The 27903-nt window shown below is 39.5% G+C and overlaps 1 protein-coding gene across 1 annotated transcript; it reads right to left on the minus strand.

The window, feature by feature from the left end:
- Window positions 1-1369: 1369 nt before the first annotated feature.
- LOC144542382 (collagen alpha-1(XIX) chain-like) lies at window positions 1370-27737 on the minus strand. Its single transcript, XM_078288918.1, has 10 exons — window positions 27650-27737; window positions 26249-26323; window positions 26069-26168; window positions 19441-19564; window positions 19040-19315; window positions 18195-18275; window positions 17523-17605; window positions 15123-15185; window positions 8568-8612; window positions 1370-1427 (listed from the first exon to the last, which is right to left on the minus strand). The coding sequence occupies exons 1-10, from the start codon at window positions 27735-27737 to the stop codon at window positions 1370-1372; spliced, it is 993 nt and encodes a 330-aa protein (XP_078145044.1).
- Window positions 27738-27903: the final 166 nt, after the last annotated feature.

Consider the following 27903-nt stretch of genomic DNA (forward strand, 5'->3'; position numbering starts at 1 on the left):
AAGTGGAAATTTTCTTTTTTACCGTCCTACCTTCCACAGCGTAGCCTAGTTAAGATGCTGCACTTCTGTCTCCTACTAATGGACTCAGCCTCAGCCCATAGGCCCTATCCTGTGCACAGTGACATGGAGGGAGACGCAGACTAGGATATATTGTTAGCTTCTGTTACAAGCTGTGGGCTTTGTTGCATTTATGGGATGAGATGGGGGACGGAGGGAGAGAGGGAGGGGAGGGAGGGAGGGGTTGGGAATAGGCTGGAGCTGGCTGTGCGGCTGTCGCTCCTGCAGCACGAGGTCAGAACGCTGTGGGGAGCTGTGTACACTCGCCTGCTAATTACACACACCACTGTGTCTCGTCACTCCTATAGCGGTGAGGCCACAAGACAATCTGGCAACTCCCCAGCACAAGACAACTAAAGCAAGCAAATAAACACAGACAGAAAGGCAGGGATGTACAAATGCAGCCTAATTATGTTTACTTATGCCTTGTACTAACCAGAGCAGCTGCTGGTCAGTGCCCTTGTCTGACAAGAGGCAGAATGAATGCAAGGAGGAAGTTTCGGTTTGCAGTACGCTATTTATCACCACAAACTGGGTTTCGCCTATAGGGGAGAGGCTAAATTAAAATGGGAAGTTATAATAAGTATTCGGAAAATTCTGGTGGGAAATTGTTGATATACTGAATGGCAGGTCTTTAAAGCTCCGTGGAACAGGATCTCCAAGTAACATAGATATCTTGAGTGCCGGCCTACAAATGCCAGGGAGGTTACAGCGGGAAATGCCTTTTGTGACTTTCCATTTGCTCAGCGACACCCCACCACATACAGCGTGGTATAAGACTGACTACATTGGCAGAGTGTTGGAAAATACGTTTTAGAAACATCCGTATCACTCTGCATGAGTAAATATCATTCATAAAGTTTGCCTAAACAGAGAGGCATTGTCGGAGCATATCAGCATAGCTTGTCACAGATCCTCTTGCACAGAAGATATATTCTTTCAGCGCAGCCCGACTCCTCTTTCTATGACACTTAACTCTGCAGCTAAACATCATGTAACCACATATGTAACTTGGATTACCCCTCAAGATAACATGGTGTACACTCTTACTGTCCCACAGGACTTATATCTGCAAAATGATACCAGCTCACATGCTCATACGTAGAATTCTGTCTTCTCAGGTGTCTACTCGAGCCTTAAATAACGTACTAGCTTTAAAAACGGACTATGAGCTAATAGCAGGAAAGGGAGAGGTCAGGTAAAAAAAAAAAATAGTCTTGCAGTCACATTAAATAGGCCAACCAAAATCAGCATGCAAATATATTTACGCAACATAACAACCTTCACTTTGTTTACAATCAAAGATAGTAACCTACATCTTTTCCTGGTGTTCCATCTTTACCAGGCTCTCCAGTTGCTCCCGTTTCACCCTATGAGGAAATACAAGGAGCATTACAACAAGAATTAAGCTTAAGTTACATCAAAAATATGTGTTTTGATGGACAACTGAAAGAAACAGGGCGATATTTAATTCACTGACTGAGCTCTTTCCCAGAATTGAAACAATTGAATTGAAATGGAAGTGAGCCAACTCTGATGTGAACCACTTACTGACAGGCACAATCCTATCTCAGGAGATCATGAAAAACCCCCGGCAAAACAATATCATCATACTGCAGGCATGACAGCATGATACACCTTTATAATCTCAAAAAATCATACTCTGTCCTAGAAAAAGGTTCTTACAGTATTCCAGGCCTAATCAAACCCAGAGCCAATAATCTACCCGACATCTACATTACAGGTCTTGAATAACTAGTCTATGTCCTGCAAATTATCTCTTTACGTTTAGTGCTGATTTCATTTTTGTGAACCTTATGATGCGAGAAATGTGCTCATAATTATCCTCATAACTCGTCAACTAAAATTGTCTTTGGCTGCTGGGACTCCTACAGCTGATTAAGTGATTAATTGGTGAAGAAGGGGCAGCCCTACTGCAGTCAACGAGGATCAAATTAATTCACTCACCTATTAAGGCACTGGGGATACTGGTCATGACCATCCCACTGTCAACTGATTGGTTTCAACCCAATATCAGTAACCCTGACTGCCTACTGACGAGACATGGGGCTGCGTCTCACACAAACTGTTACTTCATATCTTTTAGTCCAGTGTCCTAAATCTAATATTAGTATATAATAATGTGGATCAAATGCAAAGATTAGGTGAAGGAATCCAATAAAACAGAGCAGAGAACAGAGTAGAAAACACTGATTGATGAACATTCCATTATAGGCCGGGAGATTGTGTTGGTTCTTAGATTTTCTTGTTTTCATACACTGTTTCCAGAAGGATAGGTCTTTGAACAATTAAATGTATTGTATCGACTGGGATCAATGACTAAGAAGACTACTATGACTCAGTAACTAAGTATTCACAACTGATGAGTCACATTTATTGTCTTTACTGTAACTGAGTAGCTTTTTTGTGTACTCTTGTGTTATTACACTTGTGTGTAATTTTACTTTTACTTGCGTATGTTTTGACTGAAGTATTGTACTTTGCTACATTTTAAACTGCATCCATTGCAGAGTAAAATTGTGTAGGCTCTCCTTAAGCATTGCATCAGAAATTGGCCAATCTTTAATCGTGTCTGCATCAAACCTGTGCAAGCATGTGGAGGTAACATTAAATGAATTAACCGTAACGATAAATGCTCAAATCTATCCCTGATGGTAGCTCAGTTAGCATTAGCCAAAAAGCTATCCATCCAACTACAGCATTGTTGATTTGCATTTGGCAGGTTGCTGTCTAGCTAGTTCGCTAAGCTTGCTAGCTAGTTAGCTAGCTAAGAGCAAAAGAAGCATCAACGTATTAACATTGTTGAATAAAGGGAATGGGCATCTTCAGTATTTATTATCAATGATTGAATACTAACATGAATTTCAGAATCTTAGCTTCCCAGACACAGCTTGGCCCCTCCCTCCACTGAGCGGGGCAGCAGGAGGGCCTGTCAGCAGATCCTCGGCCCACTGTTGCCAACTTGGCAACTTTGTGGCTACATTTAGCGACTTTTCAGACCCCCCTGTGTAAAGCGACTAGTGACAAGTCTAGCTATTTTTTTGGACCATGGAAACAATGTTAATGTGTTGACTCTGAATGCATTTGGCGACAAATTGGTACGGCCGATTTGCACTACATGCTTGTCTAATCCACAGAGGTCTGATGATCACAGTGCTTCCCATACACAGTTTAACACCCTCTCCCCCTGCTAAAAGCAGGGGACTGTAGCAAATATATTGATATGCAAACTAGCATATGACATCTGGTGACTTCTAGCTTCGTTTGGAGCAGCCAATAGTTACTTTCCTTGGGAAAGAGCTGGCTCTGCCTCAGCCTCTCTATAGCAAACACACAGGCTTCCAGCTTACTGGACAGCCGATACTCAGTTAACTGGGGCCCATGGTGAGCCAATGGGAGAAAAAAGACGACCCATTGACAAGCTCTCTCCCTCTTTCCTCTTGACCGGTGTAGCACCAGCACTAACAAATGAACCCAAATACAAAGACCGAGGAAAAATATCTAGACTCATGAACACACGTTCTTCCATTGTAGTTTGAGATAATATGGCCACAAATTTGCCAATCTTTGATGTGGATTTAGTTGGTCTCCAGTTAGTTGGCCCAGTTATATGGTCTTCATCTCTTTAAAATGTATATGCAAATAAACTTGATGATGTCATTCATATGCAAATTAGCACCTGACGTCATCTGGCGACTTCTAGCAACTTTTTGAGCTGCCAGTAACTCCTTTCCTCGGAGGAGAGTTGGCACCACTGGCTGTCGGGGGAGAGATTAATGCCTCAGCAGACTGTGCTCTCCATAGCATAACCTGCCAATTCCGCACCATATTTTCACATGGCTTACCATGGCTTATCTTTGTTTTTCTGTCTTCAACTTGCATTTTACTTGGGGTGCTGCAAACTTGCAATTACCTTTGTTCACAGCAACCTTTTTGGGGGGATTGAGGGAAAATGCTGAGGGAGTTGATGAGATAGGGAAAGTGAATGGGTAAGTAACGTGAACAGATTCTGCACAATCCCACAGCTCATCCATGGCGATGACATATAGATCTAATTAATTATCAGCTCTCAGGCTCCCTAGTTGATCTGCTGCCTTAATCTCTTCAATGAAGAGTACAATAATGCTAAGCTACTTGGATTGCTAGTTGACATTAGCAGCTGAATCATTGACATAAACATATAAACATAGCTTATAGCATATTACATACATACATAGAAGCACTGTTTATACAATGTGCTTTATTATATAATGCCAGAATTATGTGTTGTCTTACGATCATCAAAAGATGTAGCAGTAAGCTATTGCAGCGGTCCTTGTAAACTAATAGATGGAGAACCCAGAAGTCAGTTCTCCCCATAGAGTGTTATATCTCTATGGCTCTCCCATTGTGTGAGGTCATTTAAACTAATTTGCATACCAAGAAGATTATGGGAGTTTAGCAAAAACTTGCAGATAAGATTTATACTTTAAGTTATCCAACTTCTACTTCCTTTTATCAATTAGACAATGCTCAATAAAGGCCAGACTTCATTTGTGCTAAATGACTTTTTACCGCAACATGATTAACGTTCATAGCACAAGTTCATAGATTCTGCTTGAAACTTTCTGTCTTAATCATTTTTTCATTGAAAAACTCATATGTAACTGTCTGTTTTTAAAGTAACTCTGATATTCTTGATATCTCTAATATTTTAGTAGAATTTTTCTGTTTCTGTCCTCACAAAGAAAAATGGGGACGACTGAAACAGCTCTATACCAATTACAGTCCTTAAAAGGACAGACATGATTTCATGATGCATGTCTTCTTGGTGCTATCAATAATTTCATTTACATTGCAAAGAAATTAAGATGTTTTGATGTTTTTGGCTGAAATCAAAAAATGTCTGCAAAACAATGGTTGACTCCCACTCATCTGAAGAAACAATTAGAACAAGTTTATCTATATTGCAATGGATATTCTTCCATTCATCCCGTCTTTGAGAGGAAGGGTAGTGTTAATGCCTGCAGAAGACGTTAGTGAGCTACAGTGAGTTTTAAGATCTCTAAGATCATTCAGGAGCTATGAGAAGGAAACAGCATTTCAATGTCTTGCTTCCATAATTCTTTCATCTTTCATTTCACTGTGACTTTAAGTAACTCTGCACATGTTTTCTAACAACATGAACAAAGATTAGGTCACAGATACCTGCATGTTTGTCTCAGCATACTCTAATTTACTCCTGGTTTGATTTTGTGCTTTCTGTCCTGAACACTCAGAATTACCATTAGGGCATAGCGCAGGTCCATCACCTCTGCTAGGGAGGCAGCTATTTGTCTATTCAGGGGAAAGGCAGTGATGAAAAGAGGTTCCCTTATTAAGCCACTTTAAACAGACCATCTGCTCAGCCACCATCTAGTGGAGTCATACCATTAAGAGCAAACAAACGCTTTACAACAAAATACCCTTTGGTTCAACTAATACATTAGATGGGTGCGTGCTAGCTTGCTCTTGGTTAGAACAGAGCAAGTAAAATGCTTTGTTCACTTACAGTAAACCCAGGCAAGATTCTGTTTAAACTTCTATTATTACATTTAACTGAAAACAAAATCAATTCACCTCTACTACTTCTCGGTGAATAGTAACACCCTGGTTTACAGCACATATACATTAGTTTAATCACTGCATGCAAATTTCAGAATACACAATACTGTTGAATTTGAAATGGAAATGGCATAGAAGGGGCTTGAGGTTATCAAATGACTGTGATTCATCAGTATGCCAAGCCTAAGGTACAGTACATTTCAATTAATTTAACTGCAGAAGGAGGTTGCAGGCTAGAACACACTTAGATCCACTTCAGATATGACAGCCACCTGAAAACAGCCACATAGAAAAATCTGCCTCACTCCTGCCCCCAGGGCATCACACAGATGAACAGAAAATGAATAGCCTATAAGAATTGATTCCCTGACGAAACCAGATCTGGCTGATGTGCTATGTATGGAATATATGTCTGCGGGAGATAGTAGAACTTACCCTCTCCCCATCGATTCCCTTTTGCCCTTCTGATCCAAGTTCCCCCTGCAATGACAGAATTGGAAGGCAAAGAAAAGACCCTTGAAAACTTCATACATATATTTTTTTACTTTTACATAGATCTACCATACTGTATAAAACAATTTCAGCACAGCTCTCAGTCCTCCTTCCTCTCAGGCTTCACTATTGTAATGAACCCAGCGGACACTGTCTATATTCCAAAACACCTGTCAGCATCCAACAGGTACCACTCTGGGGGAGATGAAGAAACACAGTTACCTTAATAAGCAACTATAATGGGATTTTTTCATTAGAGTAATATGTGACAATGCATTAGGCAGTTACTGATATAGTAGTTACTGCTATAATCACCATGATATTAAACATACTTTATGCTAGTGAGGTCATTAATTAAGCCAATTAATAAATTAATTTGCAAATATTGTCATGTCATATGTCACCATACTTGTCTGTCTTAACATAACACATGGGAGGTGTTAATATGAACTCTGTATCTTAAAGCATTAGGGAGTTACGGTATAGTAGTTTCCACAAAATCAGTTTTTCCTCATTAATATGCAAAGGTATGCAGCAAGGTGCGGCACAATCTAATCAGATCATCTAGTCTATAGTGGGAACCTGTGGTGTGAGTACAAAGTTTCTATCATGTATTGTTCTTGGGTTATTGTGTTCACAAGAATGTATCTACACACAAAATCTCCGTCTCATACGCACACACACGCACACACACACACACAGAAGCCACCATGTGCCGTGGTGACTGGACATAAAAAAGGAATCCTTTTTAAATGCATCCATTTGTTGAATTGATACTGTGCTAAATGCGGTGTGAGGAAGACATCGAGGACTGCCTGTACGGGTCCTGAGGGTTATGGTGAAATGAAGTTCCTTCCTGTAAATCCCAAACTCCACAACTCACTCAGAGCTCCTTTGAATTGAGCTTAGCAAGGAACAATGTGCTTGCACCAGAGTGATACCAATACAAAAACACATTTGGGAACTAGATACCAAAGTCCCAGCTATATTGTTTGCTTTGTGGGGCTCACTCCTTCATTTTAACCTCTGCACAGTTCTATAGCACTCAAAAGATTATATGTAGTCAGGGAATAAGCTCTTAGAGGCTTATTTCCACAAATATCTCATCTGGGGCTTATTTCCACAAATATCTTACTGATCACTGATTCCTCACAAGCTACCCACCCCGTACTTTCCACACACTCTGCCAGAAATGTGTGAGATATCTTGGAACTTGTTGGCTCGGTTATTGGAGTGTTGCAGTAGTGTAACCTATACAGTTTCATGACTTCAGCTGGCCAATAAAGCTCAAGCAACCTGCCATATTATAGACTGCAAGGGCAACCATTTCATTAGTCTTATGATATCGACAGCTGCAGGAAAAGGTTGTTCTTTAGTGTATGGCTACCAAAAGAGCCTCAATAAGTCATTGAGACAGATTGTAGCAAACCATACCAGAACAGTTTTTTCCTCAATATTAGACAGATCAATGTCTTAGCTTTTGTGCAGGAGCACACCATCCAAGCCAGAAATACCTTGTTCTCTCTACAGAAACATAATAGTGTAATCACATTAATGAACACAAATACGCACACACACACACACACACACACACATTACAACACAACACACACGTCTTGGTTTGTACAGTAAACAGAAGCCTGGAGACATCTCTAAAACAGCACAATAATTATTGACAAGAGGAATTGAGTATAGGTGTAAAATACTGCAATGGGCAGACATGGCACACTAGCATCAATCTCATTACTAATGCCGTTGCTCTTGATATAGACTTTTCATGCGCAGTGTTGTGTAACGAAACGGCTTTAGCTGCCTCCTGAATCTCATCTCGGGAAGCAAAAGAGGAGAGAGCGGTGCCATTAAGTGTTATTCCATATTCCATGTATCAAGTTTCATGGGCAAATATGTCACTACACAGTGAGCTTAACATATTCTACGGATATAGGTCCAGGATTAACCCATCTTCCATATCTAGGAATGCAGTTATTTATTGGTGAAGCATAAATTGCAAACGATCTTGCATTGATCACCTGAGTGGGAATGCAATATCCGGTCCGACTAACCATGTGAACACTTTTTTTTTGTCTTCATCTTAAAGTGTATGGAATGACAGTCCTATACCCATTTATTGTGATATATGATACTGATCTCTGACAGGACGTTCTCATTTAAACACAGCAATTTTAGCTGAAATGAAAGAGATGAAAAACTTCTCCTTGCCTAGTGCCAGTCACGGTGTTGAACTCCGTCTGCAGCTTTAAGAGCAAACACAGCACTCAGCATTTTGATGGTGAGGCTTTCAAGTCGTCTGAGTGGCTGACAAGTAGCCTGAGACGTGGCTCGTTGATAGGGCATTTTGTTATTTCCAAAGAGATGCAAGAGCAGAGATATGATTTCAACAGCGACTGGCCTACCTTATGTCCTGGATTTCCTGGAAGCCCGGTTTGCCCTGCGTCTCCCTGTGAGGAAACGGCACACAGAACAGTTAGTGAAAGGTCTCTCGTTCACACATTAGTGAACAGCTTTATGAGAGCGTGTCATTTCAGCAGCCATCTTGCTCCTACAGCTGTTCCTGACAAAGTGGCCCAGCAGCTGCAGAGCTGGAGCTGGATAATGTTTCCCAACAATTGGAAGGCTACACATCGGAGAAACAAAGGAATCTTGTTGAGCTTGATTGTATTAGGGCTTTGCCTGTAAAGGGCAGGGCAGGGCAGGGGAGGACAGGACAGGACAGGATAGGACAGGACAGGACAGGACAGGACAGGGAAAGGAAAGGAAAGGAAAATAAAAGAAAGGAAAGGAAAGGAAATGGAAGGAAAGGTAAGGAAAATAGAGCAAAGCAAAGCAAAGCAATGGAAAGGAAAGGAAAGGAAAGGAAAGAGATTGTCTACAGTGTTGTTGACATGAGAAAGAAGATTATAGTAGATAGCTAAGCCACAAATTAAGCTAATAGAGAACTTGCTGCAAGCTAATAGTCTAATTAAACACGATGCCTATTCACGGTCACATTCATCTTCCTTTCCAGTGCAAGCCCTGTTGGTAAGAGCTTAATCTGGCTCCTGTCAGAAGAACAAGAGGATTTGTCCAAACCAAAGAATAGAGAGAGCGTCTCTCTATACCATGTAGGGTGGACACATTATTCAAGACAACATGCCCAGTCTTCTTCTTAGAAATACCTTGACATTTGATCTATATAAAACACACATAATTCTTTGAAGCCAGAGTGAATAATCGCTCCCCCAATGACTGGATAATGAGCATGAGATAAGATGTACTACTATCCATTTGCCCTCCAATTACATTGCATCGATCCATTTGTTCAAGACTATAGTGCCATGAATTCACAGCTGCTGATGTCACTCATAAAGAAAAAGATAAACCTCACGGGAAGCACTATAGGTCATATGAGAATGTACAGTATGTTTCGTAGCATTTTGAAGCGAGTCGGTCTTCCTCAATTTGAACGTTCTATTCAACCGTCTGCACAAAACCCTTTTTGAGAAAAGCTAATCATAATTTACCAGTATTGAATGTAATAGGAACAATGGAAAGTTTTGACGGCTAATCCAAATTCAGTGTCTGTGAGATGATAAACTGTCCTGAATAAAATTCCCGGAATTGTTCATTTTGGAGGTACAATGGGAGCAAATTGAATTAGAGACTAATTGAAAACACAAGCCATAAGGGCAGGAGACAGTTGTAATAGGTGCAAAACAAATTAAGGGTATTGTAGAAGGGAAAGAAGTTTTAATTTCACCATTATGCCTCTGTGTTTTTTCTTTTGCATGTACATGCAGGAGCTGTAAATCTAGTAATACTAGGGTTTATGTGCAAGGCCGTAGAAAATGGATTTCCTTTCAAGTAAGCTGCATTCTTATAACCCACTACTTATCTGTTTAATTTCCTGAGGGACTGTGGATTAATCATAGCAGTTTAATCCCTTTGCAGTGAATTAGAATCCTCCATCCAACTCTCACTGTAATGCGGAATAGTACTTTCTGTTGGAGTAATACAGCCAAAGTAATCCCCACACACTTTCCCAAGAAGCTTTCTGTGTAGGTCATGATGATTGGCCTGCAGTTCTCATTATGGGCGTGTTTAAATGCTCTAAATTGCATAGATGCCTTTGATTAATCTCTACAAAGTCAAGCTAAATTGTTAATAATAAGGAAAGTATCTTCCTTCTCTGACTAATTTTTTAATCTTATACCGAATGAGATTCACATGTTAGTAATTGAAAGTCTCATGAGCTTACCTTATTAATAACATTTGCTTTGACTCTGTTGCCCCCATTTAATATAATGTAATGTAAATCTAAAAGAGTGCAGCAGCGTTTGATAGTCACTGGAAGTCCCTTGGGAGTTCAGGGATCTATATGAATTAAATATGCTTTTATAGAAGTGCAGCACTACCATAATTTACCAGACAGATCCATGTGCAACCAGCCAGAGTGAATGAGGAAAAGGAATTGCTATACATGGCTGTCTTAGAGCATGACATGTGTTTGATATACTGTACAGATGGCTTAAAATCAACTGTTTTTTCTACTGCATTTCTTCTCAGAAGTGCTGGCACATGAACATCTGCAAAATCCCACAAGACATGAAAAACACTTTCACTTAATGGCCATTGTCATTTTATTGTCAAAAAATGTCTTGTAGTACGGGCTGCTCTAGCTGGAAGATGTAGGCGACGATTCTGCTCCAATTAGTCGTCAAACTTTTCAAAAAGTTTCGCTATTGTCAAAGCATTGTGCACTGAAATATTGCCCAAATATCTTGTGTGGCTATGGCTATTTTATTATCTTAACAAATATACTGTAGCCTACTATCACAGTTAAACCAAGTAGGTTTTTTTCCCCCACATCTATAATGTTAAAATAAAGTGCGTCACCAAAGCTAGTGCACCTCAGCCCAAACACAGTAACTGTGTGGTTTGGAGTGTGGTAAAATTCAAACCCTAAATCAGGTATATGGGAGTATTTCACAACACTGTGGCCAGTACATGCTAATTGTTGGAGTGGCACTAATGCTGTTGTGCCTGTAAAAAGTATTGATTACCATACTTAATCAAATGACTCCCTGTGATTTAGTAAATCAGGGAATGCTAATTTCCTTCCATTACTCATGGTACTTAGTGCGTTGAGAAACCACGTCTTCACCTCTCATAATGTGCCAAATTACTGTAGTGTTCTGCACGCTCCACAACACTGCGCTGCACTATGCATGCAATGTTGTTTTTAGCTGTGGCTAAAGAGAACGGACAGGGGGATTAGAGGGAAGAGGAGGATGAAATGAAGTGGATGATGAGCCTCTCCTGGCCAGAGGAGGGAGGAGTAATTCAGAAATTTGTATCATGACCACTTTGTCTTGACAATAATCTAAAATGAAAGAAAAGAAAAACAAAATCTTTCCTATTCACTTCAACAAAAAACTGGAGCAACACTGACACTGACATTTCAGTAAAGAATGCTGCCTTTTTAAAATTAAAGTAGCACAAGCAAGGAAACTTCAGTATTAAGTTAGGAGTCTGCAAATCATTTTGTGAAGCAACTCCAGTACATATTTGTTTAGTGAAGTAGTCATGTTTATACCACTTGAGTCAATGAAACTCTGAACATATTTAATATCTGATTTTTTTTTTTTACCAAATATTGTATGAACAGATTAAATCACATTATCATTGTTTTTCTGCAAAAAAGAGCCAAAAGAGCAACAGAAACACAACATCAACAGACATGAAAAAAAGATTTAAAGTATAGTCAGGAAATGTAGAGACAGGAAACTGCTTTTGGTCTAATGTGACACCAGGCATGCTGGTAAACAAGTCTATTTATCTGCAAAAAGTATTGTCCCAGATGGCATCAGAAGGAAAACTTCCATCTGATGCCATATTTCAGCAATTTTTTGTCTGTGGTTGTAATTTGCACCCCTCTTAGAAGATCTGGACCACTATGTTTGTCTTAAAATGCTAAACATGCTTAATCAACTTAAATGTGAGAGTACTGACTATCGCTCAATTTCAAGTGTTGGAGTTCAGCACACTACATTACACTTTTGGAGAAAATTGTTATTTAAAAAATTGCTACAAGATATCCTGAGGATGGGAATTTGTTTATGTTCTAATTGTCACTTAAAATTCTTTAATGTGTTATTATTGCCTAACCTACAGATGAATACATTTCTTACCTCATAAAACAATTGCAAAAGCTTGTTTCCTTCCTAACTTCCTTCCTTCCTACTTCCAATGAAACGTGTCACACAAACCAAACAGTGTTTTGGCATGGCTGTACATCCACCATAAGCAGAGTTTCAACCCACTTCTTTTTAACAGTGACAGCTTGAGATTTGGTCTTGAATGTGTAGTCCTAGATCATGTTTTTCCCTCAACTTCATTGATTCAATGCACAAGTCCATAATAGGATTTGATATGAATTCTGTTGTTCAGTAAGTAAACAAATTGTGCCAAGTATTGATTTGTTGAAGACCTGAAATTAGATTTCAGGTGTCAGTCGTAGGAGTCGCTGACTCATAGCACAAGACATGGCCTGCTGAAATAATAGAATAGAAAAAAAAAAAATAGACTGGCCTATTTACTCGATAGAGCATGTTCAAATCACTGTCATGTGTTAAGTTGTCTATTATTACATAACAGCATAGTCAATCCTATCAATGCACATTATTTAGATTGATAGGGCAGCACACTGTGAAAATGCTTCTGTTGTGTGCTGGTGATCTTTGCAGATAAAAGATCTCTTTAGGAGCGCTGATGGCTCCTCGGGGGTGCTCTCAGGCTTTAGTTCAACGCTTAGTGGGGGATTATATCACCATTTGCAAAAGAATTAAGACACCAAAAGGTTTTCACAGTGCTTGTATTGTACATGACCCCCTTTTGTGAAGTGTAACATTGTCTGATGCATTCTTACCCATTGACTACAGTCGTATCAATTAGAAGCAAGTAATTAATCACCACCACCACACTCGTCACAATCACACTCTCTCACACACACACACACACACACACACACGCGCACACACGCACACACACACACACACACACACACACACACACACATTACAGCTCGAGAGTTGATCCCTGCTAGGTCAATTAAGAATCATTAGAGGCCAATTATAACACATTTGGCAATCTGATTAGTGCAATCCAGTGCTGTACACACAGAGTTTTAAATATTATATTCTTTATTAGCAATATTTACTTCCCCTTACTGAATGAAACTTCAAACTGGTTTCTCACATTGGACAGTAACTGTACAGACATGTATGACCAACCTGCAACCTGAGTTGCTGTTGCTATCGTTTAGGAATCTTTTGAAGAGGTCCTAAAATGTGTCTATAATACAGGATTGATTCATATCATAGCTAAATTTGTCATGTTCCTAGTTCTAACTTGAAACAGCAACCCTAAAATCCCTAAAAACCACATGGCACATTTAACCTTATCATAAAAAAACTCAAAGTTTCTGAAGCCAAAATAAATAATGCAGACTTATTAGACTTGCTTTGTGCTGTTTATAGGATTAACGGACAGCTGGGAAGCTAACTCAGTCTGAATGAATCTAAATTAGGGGTTTTATGGCCCTGGTGGAAACAGCATCAAACACAATGCCACTTTACAGTAATATTAAGAACCAACTCATTATGTGGACAGTTACAGAAATAGCCCAATTCCCAATGCCAGTGCTTGGCCCTGCAGGTACAATGATTGAATGCTCATATACATGAAGCTGTTGTGCCTACGAGCATTTCCAAAGTTGTTTTCCAAAAACAAAAGTCCAACAGTAGCCCTGAAACTCTTAATCCCAGGGCCACATCATGGTAAATAGGACATTGACCCCAAAAGCCATCTGGTCTTATCAGGCATACAGTACCACCACCTGTTCATCCCTATGAATTCCATTCATGGCCAAGCGCATTCTCCCTCGCTTTTTTTTTTTTTTTTACTAGGACAGACTGCTGAAAGGGGGATTCATACCCCAAAACATGTGATTTGTCTGGGGAAAAAGAACACTCACCTTTTCTTTTTGGGCATTTTAATGGTTCTTTTTTGTGTTATATCTTCCTCCAACTATCCAATAAACATAACACCCACTTTTTTCAGTGACTGGGCACTTTACCTAGTGTTCACATCTATTTGAGCCTGTCCATTCAGCTGTCATGGACGAACGATCCTTCTATTCTCCAACCACACCTATTTCTCTAGTGATTGAACAAATGTGTTATTTCCCAATTCACACATTTGTGGGACTTTTAGCAAATTCACCTTGTGAAGAAAACAGCGTTGTAACGTCTCTGAAGGACCTGCTGCCTCCTCTGCCAAACGGGATATCCTGTTGGCACAGCGGCAGCGTCCTTGCTTGGGGAACATGAGACTCCGCAGGATGCCACAGTGTGAACAGTTGTCAAAAGAGAGATATGTTCCTCTTCCTCTGACAAATGACTTTATGGCAAGGTTTGAATTTGTCTTAAGAGTACTCGCTCTTTTTCTTGGCACTTAGACCACGCAATTGCCCAGAGCAACCAGTCTTCTATTGTTGGCCTCAGAGAAACTTTGTTGCAGCAGCTGTGAACTGCGTTTCAAACACAGAAGATTGGTAACTTAGAATGGCGGACAAAGGAGACTGCTGCTTACTTCCCGCATCCAGATTGTGTTTGGTGGCCTAGGGACAATGATAATGACTTGAATGCGACATTGCTCTTTGTAATTAAAATAATTTTTGCATAACTTGTGACTTTTTGGATCCCTTTGAGTATGGCAACCCCTTAATGTGATTTCTGGATTGTTGGATTTGGCGGTGCACCAGTCTTGAGTGCAGTGAATACTAAATAAATAATAATAAATTACAACCTTGTATGTCTAACCTTCTCTAAAGCCCTATATATTTCCCTTACAGTAAATACTAACACAAAATGAGTACACATAACTAAATAAAAAGTAAATATTGTCCATACCTTGTCTCCTTTATCTCCCTTTTGTCCTGGCAGTCCACCCAAACCTGGAAGACCAGCATCTCCCTATAAAGAATCAAATAGTATAATTCAAATGGACAGTAAACATGTCTTACAGTGAAAAAGAAAATGTAGCTAAATGTTCAATCATGCTTTCGTCTTTGAAAAATGTATCAGAAGCAGAATCCCCAACAATCTCTGAACTCCTCCTCACCATCCATTTGAAACGTCTGCAAATCTTACATTTACTATTTATTACCAGACTACTTATTATCCAAACAAATCGTGCAGAATCCTGCACTGCTTACAATGCCTGCACAACCCTACGTAATTCACTATGATGCTTTTCATCCTCAGGAAAACTGTATGTTATCCAATGAATATCATTATATCACATATAATGTATATTATATATAAATTCCTAATGGTACACTGGATCAATTCACTGCTAGTCACTCACATGACTTCCCTTTACAGTTGCAGCTACACTGTATGCCACTTTGCTCAAACACACATAGCTATAAAATATAGAATGTTGAATGGACAGTATATTTGTAGAGAGACAGGAATAGTCGGCAGTCCATTGTGTTTCTTTCATTGTCAATTTGCACTATATGTGAGGTCCTGTCACGGATGCTGTGTGTGCTTTTATGTACTGTGAAACTCAGGTCAATACATCTTTGCACTACTGTCACCAAGATAAAGCCCTGGATATTTATTATACTTGGCAGTTGGATTTTGATTCTGACTCTAGGCTTTCTCTCCCAAGAAAAAAGCACAGCTGTGTGATGTTGGTCTGGGTTTGTTTAATTGTGGACTTCAAGAGCCAAAGAAAGATCAGGCCTCTGGAAGTGAGACACCTCACTCCTCTAGACTTGGGGAAAAAACATTTTGTACAAATCAAGTCTGCTCCTTTTTGAGCTGTATCTAACTGAGAAAAGGAAGTAAAAGTTTAAAAACTTAAACTAATCCTAACTAATCCTCTTTGCATGCAAGTGGGTTTAGATGATGTCACATGACAGGGGACAAACTTCTGGGTTCATCACCTATTAGTTTCCATGTACTGCTGCCGTACAGTGATATATGGCAACTTATATACTGCTACAGCTTTTGATGATTGTAAGACAACACATATTCTGGCATTTTATAATCAAGCACATTGTTATACTGTATAAGCATGTAATACTCTATAAGCTATGTTTGCAAAGGTTTCAGATGCTAACATTAATTCTAAAGCCAAGTAGTCTGACTTTCCGTATTCTCCACAGAAGCGATGAAGACAGCTGAGCAACTAGGGAGCCAGAGAGCTGAGATCACATTCAATAAACTGCTAATTAATTACATCTATGTCATTGCTACAAATTCGCAATGGGACTGTAGACAAACTGTACTTGTTCTCTAACCAAAGTGCAATTTGAAATTCTGCATAAAACATCCTTTGCATTTTCAAGCTTAAGACATACAGTATATTAAAGAGGTGACAACATACTGTATATTAAAAGCAAGTTCTTAGAAAATACCATTTAAAAAAATATATAATATCCTTTTTGTTTTCTGAATGGGTAACATTACATGAGATGTGAGGTGTTTTCACATGAAAAGGATTTTAATATCAGCAAAGCATGGCCAATAATTATATAAGAGATGCAGAAGACCAGTGAGAATAACAAAGCAATATTGTGGCTATTGCAGAGACAAAATATGGCTTGAAAATGCATGAGCTTCATGAACTGTGCCTACTCTAATATTTCAAATTGATTTCCACTGATGGAAAAGTCTTTTTAATGATTGCATGGTGGCAAAAGGTCATTCTAATCTGTAGCCACATTTGTAAGTTTTACCATTCCTACAACCCCCAAGGTTTGAACTACGACCCAAAAAAATTAGGTTTGACTGTTATAGGCGACTGGAAGTGTATTTTGTTTATAATATGAAGGCAGAAGAAAAACACAAAAAAACATTATGGGCCTGGTGTGGGGGTGGACTTGACCTTGGGGCTGCACCATCTGCTCTCTCCATAAAGGGCTGATCAATGTGCAGACAACCATCCAAGCTTTCAGGCTACATTTTGCATTTTATTGTAACAGTAATATTTGCAGTTGCAAAAATCTAAATTCATTGCAGGGTACTAACAGATTTACCATGCTTAAACATTGTGGGAGACTTATATTCATGTTTACCCATAGATTACGCCTATACTGTCTTTGGTTGGCTTCCAAGGACAGGCATTTTGGCATAAATGTGCTTTAACTGGCTGTTTAGTGTCTGTGCAGGATTAGTTACATCCAAGGTAAATCAGTGCTGGTTCAGTTACAATACACATTACACTTATTCAATTAGGGGCCATTATTGGGTGGAATTGATTATACCTTTTCAGCTGAACACTGACATCTGTCAATTGACTGTGAGGCCGGCTGAGACAGCATCCGGGGGAGCTGGGCTGTCACCAGGGGAGGGGGAGTCCCATTAAACTTCTTGGCCTCACACTGGATCAATAAAAAGATTTCATCATTTAGACACCCTCCTATGTCATGTCTGCTAAATGGTAAAAAAAAAAAAAAACAATCCAAACCAGTTATAACGCAACACATACGGCCCAGGGTGCACAAGGTGTTGAGTGGTATATATTTATATGCCATACTGAAATTAACAAAAATAAAATGCATACATTGCAGTGCAACTAGGGAACTGTACTCAGTGGACAAGTCCCACTCAAGGTTATGACGATTCCCTTAAAGTAACTTTACACTGACATGACAGCATGCTGAGGGGTCAAAGGTCATCTCTCCATTTGGAATCACTGTAACATTACCTTTCATTGATTAAACGCTGATGGAGGAACCTTGTCTTTACTTAAGTTTGTATCTGGACTGATGCTTTCATGGAAGAGACAAACTCCTCTTATGCTCTCATTTTACAATATTTGTCTGAATACTGAATTGTCCTAGTGGTACATATGCATGTTCTGCTCGATTTACCAGTGTCCTTAACCCTTTACCAGTTATTACCATTTATCATTTTATTAATGTTGAAGGGTAGTTGTTAATACTGCGGTGAAACATGATGATATTTTACCTTTGGCTCCAGCAGCTCACAGCAATTTTCCATCTCAGCCATATAAGGGTCACAGTAGATAAGAATTTGTTGAAGTTCAATCTGTAGAAAAGAACTGTCATTAAAGGCCCATCCCAGCAAAATTTCCTCATCTCATCATGCTCCCTTATTAACTGACATAAAGTTTTACTGTTCAGAGTTCAACTGTCAGTGTTTTAGTATCAGGTTGTGCTTACCTTGCCACTCCTATACCCTGCAATACAGTTCAAAATCACATCCAAAATCCATCTAAAATATCATCAAACGTCTTTAGCTTCTGCATGAATTGTAACTGCTTCAGAGCTGGTTAGGGTTAGGTTTAGGGTTAGGGAACTTAAAACTGTAAAACTTCTGTAATTTGAAGTGGAGTCAACAGTCAGCTGTTAATGTTACTTGGGATCAACTTCTATCTTCATATGCATTGCTTAAGCAAATGGCAAAGCTCTCCTCATACCAACATTTTTGCAGCATTTTGGGGCATCTCTGAACATGAGCGGTAACATGCATGTCACAATAATAGAGGATTTACATATATGAAAAAAAACTATGACTCTAAAACATGTTTTATATGCCTTTTGGAGGCATTGGGATTTATAAGGTAAATCAATTTCAATTTAAAATGTCTGTCTCTGGTAGACAGAAAGTTAAGGATAGAAACTGGAGATGGGCAATAACTCCCAAAACTAGTACTGGTGCTATCCTTTAAATACTGTATGGATTCAGCTGGAAGCAAAACAAATATTGTTAGTCACAGCCAGACTTGAAGTCTACTGCTACATGCTGTGTAGTAAAAAAATCCGTTTTGACAAAGTTAGCCTCTGACATACATCTACAGGCCGTCCGTCCTCCACTCGTGTGGTGATGAGCGTGCGTCCACTGGGGTCAACGCTGTCCTTCTCATCAGTCAGCCTCCTTTCTATTAGCTTACAGTCCATGTAAATGGAGACTATGTTGCTCTGTACAGAAATGCCCAGCTTGTGCCACTGGCGATCAAACAGGGCATGTAGGTCACGGCTCTTAAATGTGTAGTGGAGAGTGTTTTTCAGCAGGCCCTGGGAGGAAAACTCCACCACCCTCTTGGCACCATCGACAACAACAGACACCTAAGGGGTGCAGAGGGATTTAATGAAAGGGTATTCATCACCAACGCAGATTCATCAAGTCATTATTAACATGTCTTTACATACTGGAACTGTAATATTAAATTAAAACATACAACGGGGCCCACCTGAGTGCCTCCTGATTGGTTGAATATCTGCCAAAGAAACCAGCGGTCTTTTTTTGTCGTTTTTCTTAGCCGGAAGATGGTAACAAGAGAGTATTCACTTGAAAGCCCATTTGGAAATATGAATCTAGAAAAAAACATCATACCACACTGTCAGAATTTCAATCAACTCAATTATTGACCCCATCATAAAAATGACAGTTAATCGTATCAAGTCTGAAAATATGAGCTTATCTAAAGTTCCATGAGTAACACTTCTCAACAATTCAATAGAGAATAGAGAGAGACTTTTAAAACTTTCAGTGGCTGAACAATAAACAAGCCAATCAACTTTATGGAATCAATAAAGTATTTCAATATCCTCCTGCTGCAGAATGATGTTCATATAAATAAACCTGACAAACATGAGTCCATTTAACTTAATTAATTTGACACTGGCGTCCTTGTCATTCAGATAATGAAAATGTATAGAAATTGATAAAAAACAAAGTCAATGAAGCCAATCTTATACCTCACAGACACGGCATGTGCTACAGTTATAGTTAGAGTTGTAGATCAGTGGTTCTTAACCTTTTTGGCTTGTGACCCCATAAAACAAAGTGACCCCTCATCACTCTGCATATGCAGAGTGGTGAACAGTTCAACCAAATAATGATTTTCCCTTTTCCGGTTGTTTCATTTGATTAATTATCAGAGGAGGCCTGGAGGCTAAGAACTATTAAGTATTTCACAAGAAAAAAGCAAAAATGAGAGAAAAATCTGAAAAAATAGACATGATAATACATTTGTATAGCAGAAATAGTTTTTTTTTTCTATCCCATTAATCATCTCGCGACCACCCAAAATTATCTCTCGACCCCCTGGCGGGTCCCGACCCCCACGTTGAGAACCGCTGTTAGAGATTCCTAGTGCAGTATACAGCTATAGGTGTATGTGTGTGACCTCAGTTTCTGGAGTTCATCTGTAAAGTTGAATTGCAGTTTGGTGTTCATAGTTGATAAAATCCAGCAATAGGAAAATATAAGGATTGTAGGGAAAATGTGATCATATTTCAAATCATACCGACTCTCAAAAGAACTTCAGTTTATTCAGTGACTCACCCCCATCCCCTGCCTAATTTTATAGCTTGTGGGAAAAAAACAACATTTTACCCTTCAAAATGTTCTAACCCTAACCCTAACTCCAGATGAGATTGCATTAAAGCATTAACAGTCAAAAGTGAAAAGAGCATAAACATAATAAATCATGATCAGCAAAAATAATAATAATGCAATGATAAGGTCATTGAGAAGGCAGAGCACAGCCTGGGGGGAGCGAGAGAGAGAGAGAGTTCCTTCAGACAGGTTGGAAATTAGTTTTCTCCCCAATAGATCATCTCCTATTCTCTCGGAGCTTGATACCCTCCTCCACTGTGTGCCCCTCCAATTCTTTGAGACCGGTGTAAACGCTACATGACTAAAATGATAAATACACCAAGTTAAAGCTCCCGAAAAAATCAAATGCTTCTGTGAGAGGCCGAGGACTGGGGAGACTATTTGCTGCCCAAGGGCTAAAGGACAATTTCAGCTGCAATTGAATAGGAGAAGTGGCAAGACTCTTTAGAAAAATGAGGATTTATGAAATAATTTCAACGTGTAATATTTCCGTGCTGCCCATGCATATAACTGCTTGTAGGGAATGTATAACACAAACATTATGATAAGAGCCAGCAAATAATGCAGGAAAACTATAAAAGGGAAATCTCCAAAGGGACGATGCAGTACACTGAAAACTGTGGAACATAATGCATTTGAATGGATAGAATAAAATTGAGATGCTTTGCAGAATTCTGTGCATTGCAGTGATCGGGGTGCTGGAGTTCACACCGTGGTTCACACAGTTCCCAGCTAAGTCTGCTCTTATTTCAAAACACAAACTGTCTACGGTGTGGCACACTTGATCTCCGAGGGCCCAAAGGGTTAAAGTTCTTGACCTTGTGCTGACTGCCATCTGTGGCTCAGCCCCGCTCCTGCCAGGCTGATTTAGCTTTGATCACTGTTTTTCTGACTCTTTTGCCATAGCGAGAGAGAGAGAGAGAGAGAGAGAGAGAGAGAGAGAGAGAGAGAGAGAGAGAGAGAGAGAGAGAGCGAGAGAGAGAGAGAGAGAGAGAAAACACTCCTCAGCATGCTTTAATAAGTGATAATGAATGAGGGGTTGGGTGGATGACCGGGTCCGGGTTAATTTTCCCTGCTCCCAAGCTACTGCTCTCAGCTTGCCAACAACATATAATTTAGATTAATTGCATTATGATATTTATGATACTATTAATGATATTTTTAGCCCTGCGAAAGCAGGGTCGGTCGGTCGGTCGGTCGGTCGGTCAGTCGCTCTGTTCACCACTTTATGGGTCACGCGGGTGAAAGTGCGCCGCAGGGAGTTAGACTGCAGACTCTCAAACGGGAGACCTGAGTTCAATTCCCAGCAGAGACAAAAATTCAATGTCGCAAGGCTGTTAGACTCTTAGTCTTGTTAGCAAATATGTAACATCAGACTAATTCCTTAAATGTTGCCACTTCCTATGCAATACTGAATTTATTTCAGTTATACTGCAAGGAGCAAAACTCTTAGTTACAACTTAGCCATGGAGTAGTCTTTTAGGTATCATTTTTTTAGTCCCACAACAAATAGGAGCTAGTAATCTAATGTTATGCTAGCAAGCCTTACAGACACTAATTTGGCTTATGGTTGAGAATATAGTAATAATACACAAGAGGGGATTCTTCACTGTGATTATGGGAGAGGCAGTGCACCTCATACCAAGCCGCATCACTGAAATACCCGTAATCGCAGTAAAGAACACCCACTCGAGTAATATGGTTACCAATGCATGTGTAGCTACTGTCTGAAAAGAGTCCATCAAAATAGTGTGCATCCGTAAGAATAAAGAACAGGCAAAGCAAGAGAGATCACTGACTAACTCCCTGGCTACCACAAGACTTAGGAACACAATTAATTCCATTTTTCATAAAGCATGACTAACCATGCTTTCTGGGAAGTATCACCGCTGTCGGAACGTGTCTTACGCTTGGCCGAAACTACCCCTTATATAATCCGTGACAACGGTTTGACAGAATGTCACAGCAACACTACCGGTCTGGAAGAGAGTCTCCCGGAAGCAGCTTTAGTCTCCTGCCTTGCAACAAATCCTATCCAGGAGGTTTTTATAAAAAATTAGTCAATGAAATCAGATTGTTGTACAGTAGATCACCGTGAAACAGCTAAAACAATCAAACTTCAAACATTAGCCTACTTGGTACATTTGGCTCACATTCTTATCACTGACACTGCATCCCCCAACAGATCAAAGTAGGCTCATTGGCAGAAGCTGTGTCAGTTTATACATTACACGCATCATTCATGCTAGCAAGGACTACAGCTTCCTCTCGGTGCGAGTCCCCTTTCCTGTTTAAAAGTGCAAGTCCTGTGGTTGCCAGCATGATAGATGACTATGCTATTAATCGAGCCATATCAAACGCATGCCCGTGATTTGGGCGAAGGATACTATTTCTACCAGGGGAGAGACTTTAGTCGACTTATCCAACAAAGTTACGCTCGTATGTGTTGGGATGTGTGAGTAAGACTACTCTGTTGTCATGATGCCAGTGTGGATAAATGTAGCTCTGAATCATAGCAACGCTATGTTGTGGCATACGCCTTTTCTGCACATATTCCTTAGGCAGACACAACACTGTGATAGGTCGCCACTAATTGCCGCACCACACACATTTTCTAAAATTTAATCGAATGACCTGCCACTATGACTAAATAAACTTATTTCAGATTCATTTATTATCTCAGACAAGCGTGGAATTGGTTTAATACAATGTGCGTGAGCTGTTCACACAACAGTCACAGTCCCTGGACATTTGGATTTGACAGTAAATAAATGGGTAGCCCTTTATTTTACAGTATTGTAAATACCTGATATGTAGCAGATAATTATGTGGTAAGAAGTAATCACTGGTAATTATTTTGTCAAGTTCTAAAAAACAATACATACCAGGTAATGAATCTGTGTATAATGTGGAAACCTGTACCAGGTAAGTATGTGGTAACAAGTTATAATACCAGGTACTTACTGATAGTAACATTAAAGGTGCAATGTTTTCAGTAAGTGTGTAGTACTCCTGTTAATTCAACATTACCGGGTTAATATTAGGTTGTATTATTCATGGGTAATACAGTGACAAGAGGACTGTAAATAAAGCAATGACATTCCCACAGTAACTTTGCAGTGACTAAATGATATTTTGTGGTATTAATAATCTCAATGTCAAAAGGCATCACTCATAGTCACTCATATCACTCAAGCAATATCACTTGTTAAGAATTACCATATCAGTGACCAAATCAATAAGTAACACTGTGGGAAGAGGATTGTAAAATAAAGTGATGACATATTATAGTTTTGCAGTAACTGCACAATACTTTGAGGTATCAACAATGGTAAATATTGTGACTTAATGTTGACATTACAAGCGTTATTCCCTGGGTGAGAGCTTTTGACTTTGCCATTGTTGGTACCTCAAAGTATTGTGTAGTTACTGCGACAATGTAATGTGTCATCACTCTATTTTACTGAAAAGGATTGTAGCTTGCAGGCAAAGAAGAATGCGCTGGGCCCATGTGGCTGCTGGCTAGCTGTCTGAGAATAGCAAGTATGGACAATTAGTTGTTGCTCTCCTCTTGCAAAAGATTTGAAGAGTAGCACTGCAAACTCCACAGAGCCTGCAAGATTTGCATTAATTAACTATGGGAGAAAGTTTGATGTGGAGAGTGAAGATTTATTTTTCATTCCAGATGTAAATGCAATGCAAATAAATGCTATCTGGATTGAATCTGGTTATGAGACTCAAATTAATACAAGGTGTAAAGAGGCCAAGCATAGCTATGCTTGTGAGGACAGACAGCAACTGCAACTTTGCACTGTAATAATGGAAGCAAGTTACAATACATATTTCTTGTGGCAATTTGTCATCTCAAACAAATGTTCCATGAGAGTGTCCACTCCAATCTGTGCAGCATAATGTGTGTGGTGCCAAGGAGCTGGCAGAACATTAGCCAGATCTAGAGAGGTGAGCATCTATCTCTGCATGTCCTAAGAGTAAAGTGAGAGATGTTTCAGTGGCTGTGCAGGGGCAGGGGGCCCCTCGCCGCCTGCACTTGCCCTCGCTCTCCTCCCCCAGCTGACATGCAATATCACCCGTCAAAGTACTCAGATAATTGGATATGAGAGGGATCGCGCTCTCTCCACTGTAATCGCCTAACCGTCAGCAGTGTCATTGAGAACCAACACCTACTTGCACCGTGGGCCAGACTGGGGTAAGGGCTAGCTGGAGCGAAGGAGATGTATTTGGGTCTGGCTGATGGACTGAATAGGGAATTGGATCACAAATCACCTGGCTCAAAGATCCCTCCGCTAACCAGAGAGAGTGGCAGCAACTGTTTACAGCTGCATGTCTTGTAAAAATACTAAAAATATCCTCCCCTCCCCAGAAGAATGACAGAGTGTTCTCTTTCACTTTTACGATCTAAGGACACAAAACAATGAACATCTCGATGCTTTTAATCCAAAATATCACTATTAAGCTAAATTTGATATTGGAGGTTTATGTATGCCGCAGGTCATTCTTGATACAACTAATAGGCCCAGAGTTAAAACTTAAATAGACCTTCATAAAAATGATATCAAATTCCATTCTCTACTATATCATACATCAAGGTGAAGCCATTTAGCAGACCCATCAGTTGACCAGGGAATAAAGGTCTTCAGTAAATGGCACCTTTGTGTGTCATTTATGTAGTAGTTTTAATATTCCTGCCTCATTATACTTGCTCAGGTTTTTTTTTTTCTACACCTTTATGTCCCCCCTTTTTACCCTTAGGAGATTTCCAGAATCAATGTAATGTATATTAATTCTGTTCAAATTATTCCCCGTCTAACAGCTCACCTCACAGTTTGCCCTTATTAGCCAAAGCAAATGGAACTATTGCTCTGAGGAGGGTCTATCTGGGTTACCTAGAGTCAACCTATCATAAAACCAAGTTATGGCTTCACTGCTTTTTCCTCAGAATAGCAGCTGATCTGGAGGCAAGCAAATCTAAATCCTGAGAATATCATGGTCTGCAGAACACAAATCTAGTTTTTTTTTTGTATTTTTTTCCCCAATGTCAGATGGCTTCTGTAGGGTTTGATTTTGTGCTAGAGTGCAATGTTTGAATTGCAATTAAGGACTCGACTCTCAGAACCTATACACGGATATGAGGGGGCAAAATAACAGTAGCCTACCTGTTCATCTAAATGAACACTAGGCTTTATGATTGTTTATAGCATTCACCACACACGAGCAACTGCATGTATTCCAGGATGTTTGCATTGTGCTGTGGGGACACAATAGTAGCAATTCTGAAACTGCACACAGAGAAATGATTTACTGGAACCTGTCAGGTATATAGGTCTTCTTTCTGAGAACCAGAGCACAACATCTGAACCACGATGAACCAGGAGTTGCCAGTACACAATAACTAGTGGCATACATATACATGAACACATACACACACACACACACATACACACACGTGCGCTACTCACTCCGTTGGCTTGATGAGCGGGCTGCTTCCCAAACGAAATGATGGCCTGTCTTCTGTGATTGTTCCCTTTCGGAGAAGAAACTTTTCTGTGAGATCAAATCCTGTGAACAAGATCACAAGGTGTGAGTAGATTTATACAGGTAAGCATTATGATATGTAGACCGCAACAATCATACATTACCTGTGATTTCTAGGGGACGATCTAAACTATCGGAAAAACGACGATCCTCTACTGTCAGTGGGGGACATGAGTTATCTGGAGGAAAGAAATATGATCATGTAATTCTCATTTTAAGTGGCTGCGTCAAAGTAAAGGTAGAACAATTATAGCAGGTTCAAGAGGTAAAATGTCTCTGTTATAGCAAACTAATACTTTTTTTTTTTATATACCTTAATCACCTGAACAACCTTGTTAACCAAATGAGTATCATGAACAAAAAATGCAGAGTTCTTGAAATAGATTCTATTTATTGTGCACTCTAATGCAACATCCTTGTTGACAGTCGCAATTAAAAGTATTTCAACTGCAAATGAGATTGTAAAGTGGTTTGTAGAGGGTGCAGCTGTTCATTCAATATTTTTAACAAACTTTGGACTAGTTTTATGGAAATGAAACGCTGAATTGATTTCCACCGTGCATTTGCTTTAAGTTTACATACATAAGTTCTTAGAGGGAAATTCACAATAATACAGAAGTCACATGATTTTTTCAGCAATCTTAAAGAGTTCAGTTCAGATTTAGAAACATAATCAACAGAGCTAAGACTCTAATCTGTGATGTAATTAAGAGGCAAGCCTGGAGCTGCTCCACCACAGATGAATGGGAGTCCGACTTGGTGGATATTGATGGAACCCAGAGTGATTTTTCAGGACTATGGGCATATTTTTGGTTCAAAACGGTTGGCACTAGTATGAAACAGACCTCAGCTGAGTCTATCATCACATATCAAAGTATTGGAACTTGCCATTGGGTAGTTTTCAAAAAATATGAAGTGAATTGCCCAAGATAATAGGAACAGCATTATGTAGAGTGGAAAAATATCTTGAATATGTTTTGTTTACATGTGTGTTTGTATTGGAATGAAAAAAATCTATAGAGTTTTAATGGGATGACAAAATTATGCCTAGCTATTTTTACTACAAGCCCTGCACTTGAAGAATATATGCATATTCTCCCACAAAAATTCATGGATTGGGGATTTAATGCAAAGATATTATGTATGACTAGCATAAGCAAGTACAAAAACCTAAAAGACAAAAACACTTGCTAGATCTTTGAAGCGTTCATATCTCATCACTGAGTCAAATTGTTTAAGAAATGCAACCAGAAAAAGTCACAAGTTCCATAAATGCTCATAAATTTGCAATTAAGCTGGAATCCTTCTGTGACAGGATGATGTATGGCTAGAAGAATAATGCTAAGGAAATGTACATGGCCAAATTATATTTTAGAAATATTCATGACAACATGGATCCATCTAAAGGAGGAACAAATCAATTGCTTTTACACTGAAAGGAGTAAACAAAGCAAATGCGCATCCTTTGAAAGAAAAGTCGATGGCGGCGAACACACTGTACATACCTGTTCTTTCATTCACTGCCATTCCAAAAGTGCAAGGAATGGAATTTACAGTCCAAAGGAAAGCAGTCCATCTCAGCAGGTAACTCATGTCTTTTCTGACACGAGAAAGCAGTCCACTTGAAAACCTCCAAGCAAACAGAATATCTTTTTCAGTTATACATAATTGAAACATTTGGTAAAAATCGTACATGAAACACATGCTTCGTACCAATCTTAATTAATGATCTTTCTGCATGCATGTCTGTAGGCTACAA

Source organism: Centroberyx gerrardi, chromosome 15, assembly GCF_048128805.1.
Source record: "Centroberyx gerrardi isolate f3 chromosome 15, fCenGer3.hap1.cur.20231027, whole genome shotgun sequence".
Lineage (NCBI taxonomy): Eukaryota > Metazoa > Chordata > Actinopteri > Beryciformes > Berycidae > Centroberyx > Centroberyx gerrardi.

What these genes read in the sequence shown, in the direction of transcription:
- LOC144542382 (XM_078288918.1), bottom strand. Translation starts at nt 27,737, where the DNA reads ATGAGTTACCTGCTGAGATGGACTGCTTTCCTTTGGACTGTAAATTCC. An exon ending in CCGCTCATCAAGCCAACGGA is followed by an intron (nt 19,565 to 26,068) that starts GTGAGTAGCGCA and finishes GTTTTTTTCTAG; the next exon opens with ATTCATATTTCCAAATGGGC. An exon ending in AGGACGGACGGCCTGTAGAT is followed by an intron (nt 18,276 to 19,039) that starts GTATGTCAGAGG and finishes TCTTTTCTACAG; the next exon opens with ATTGAACTTCAACAAATTCT.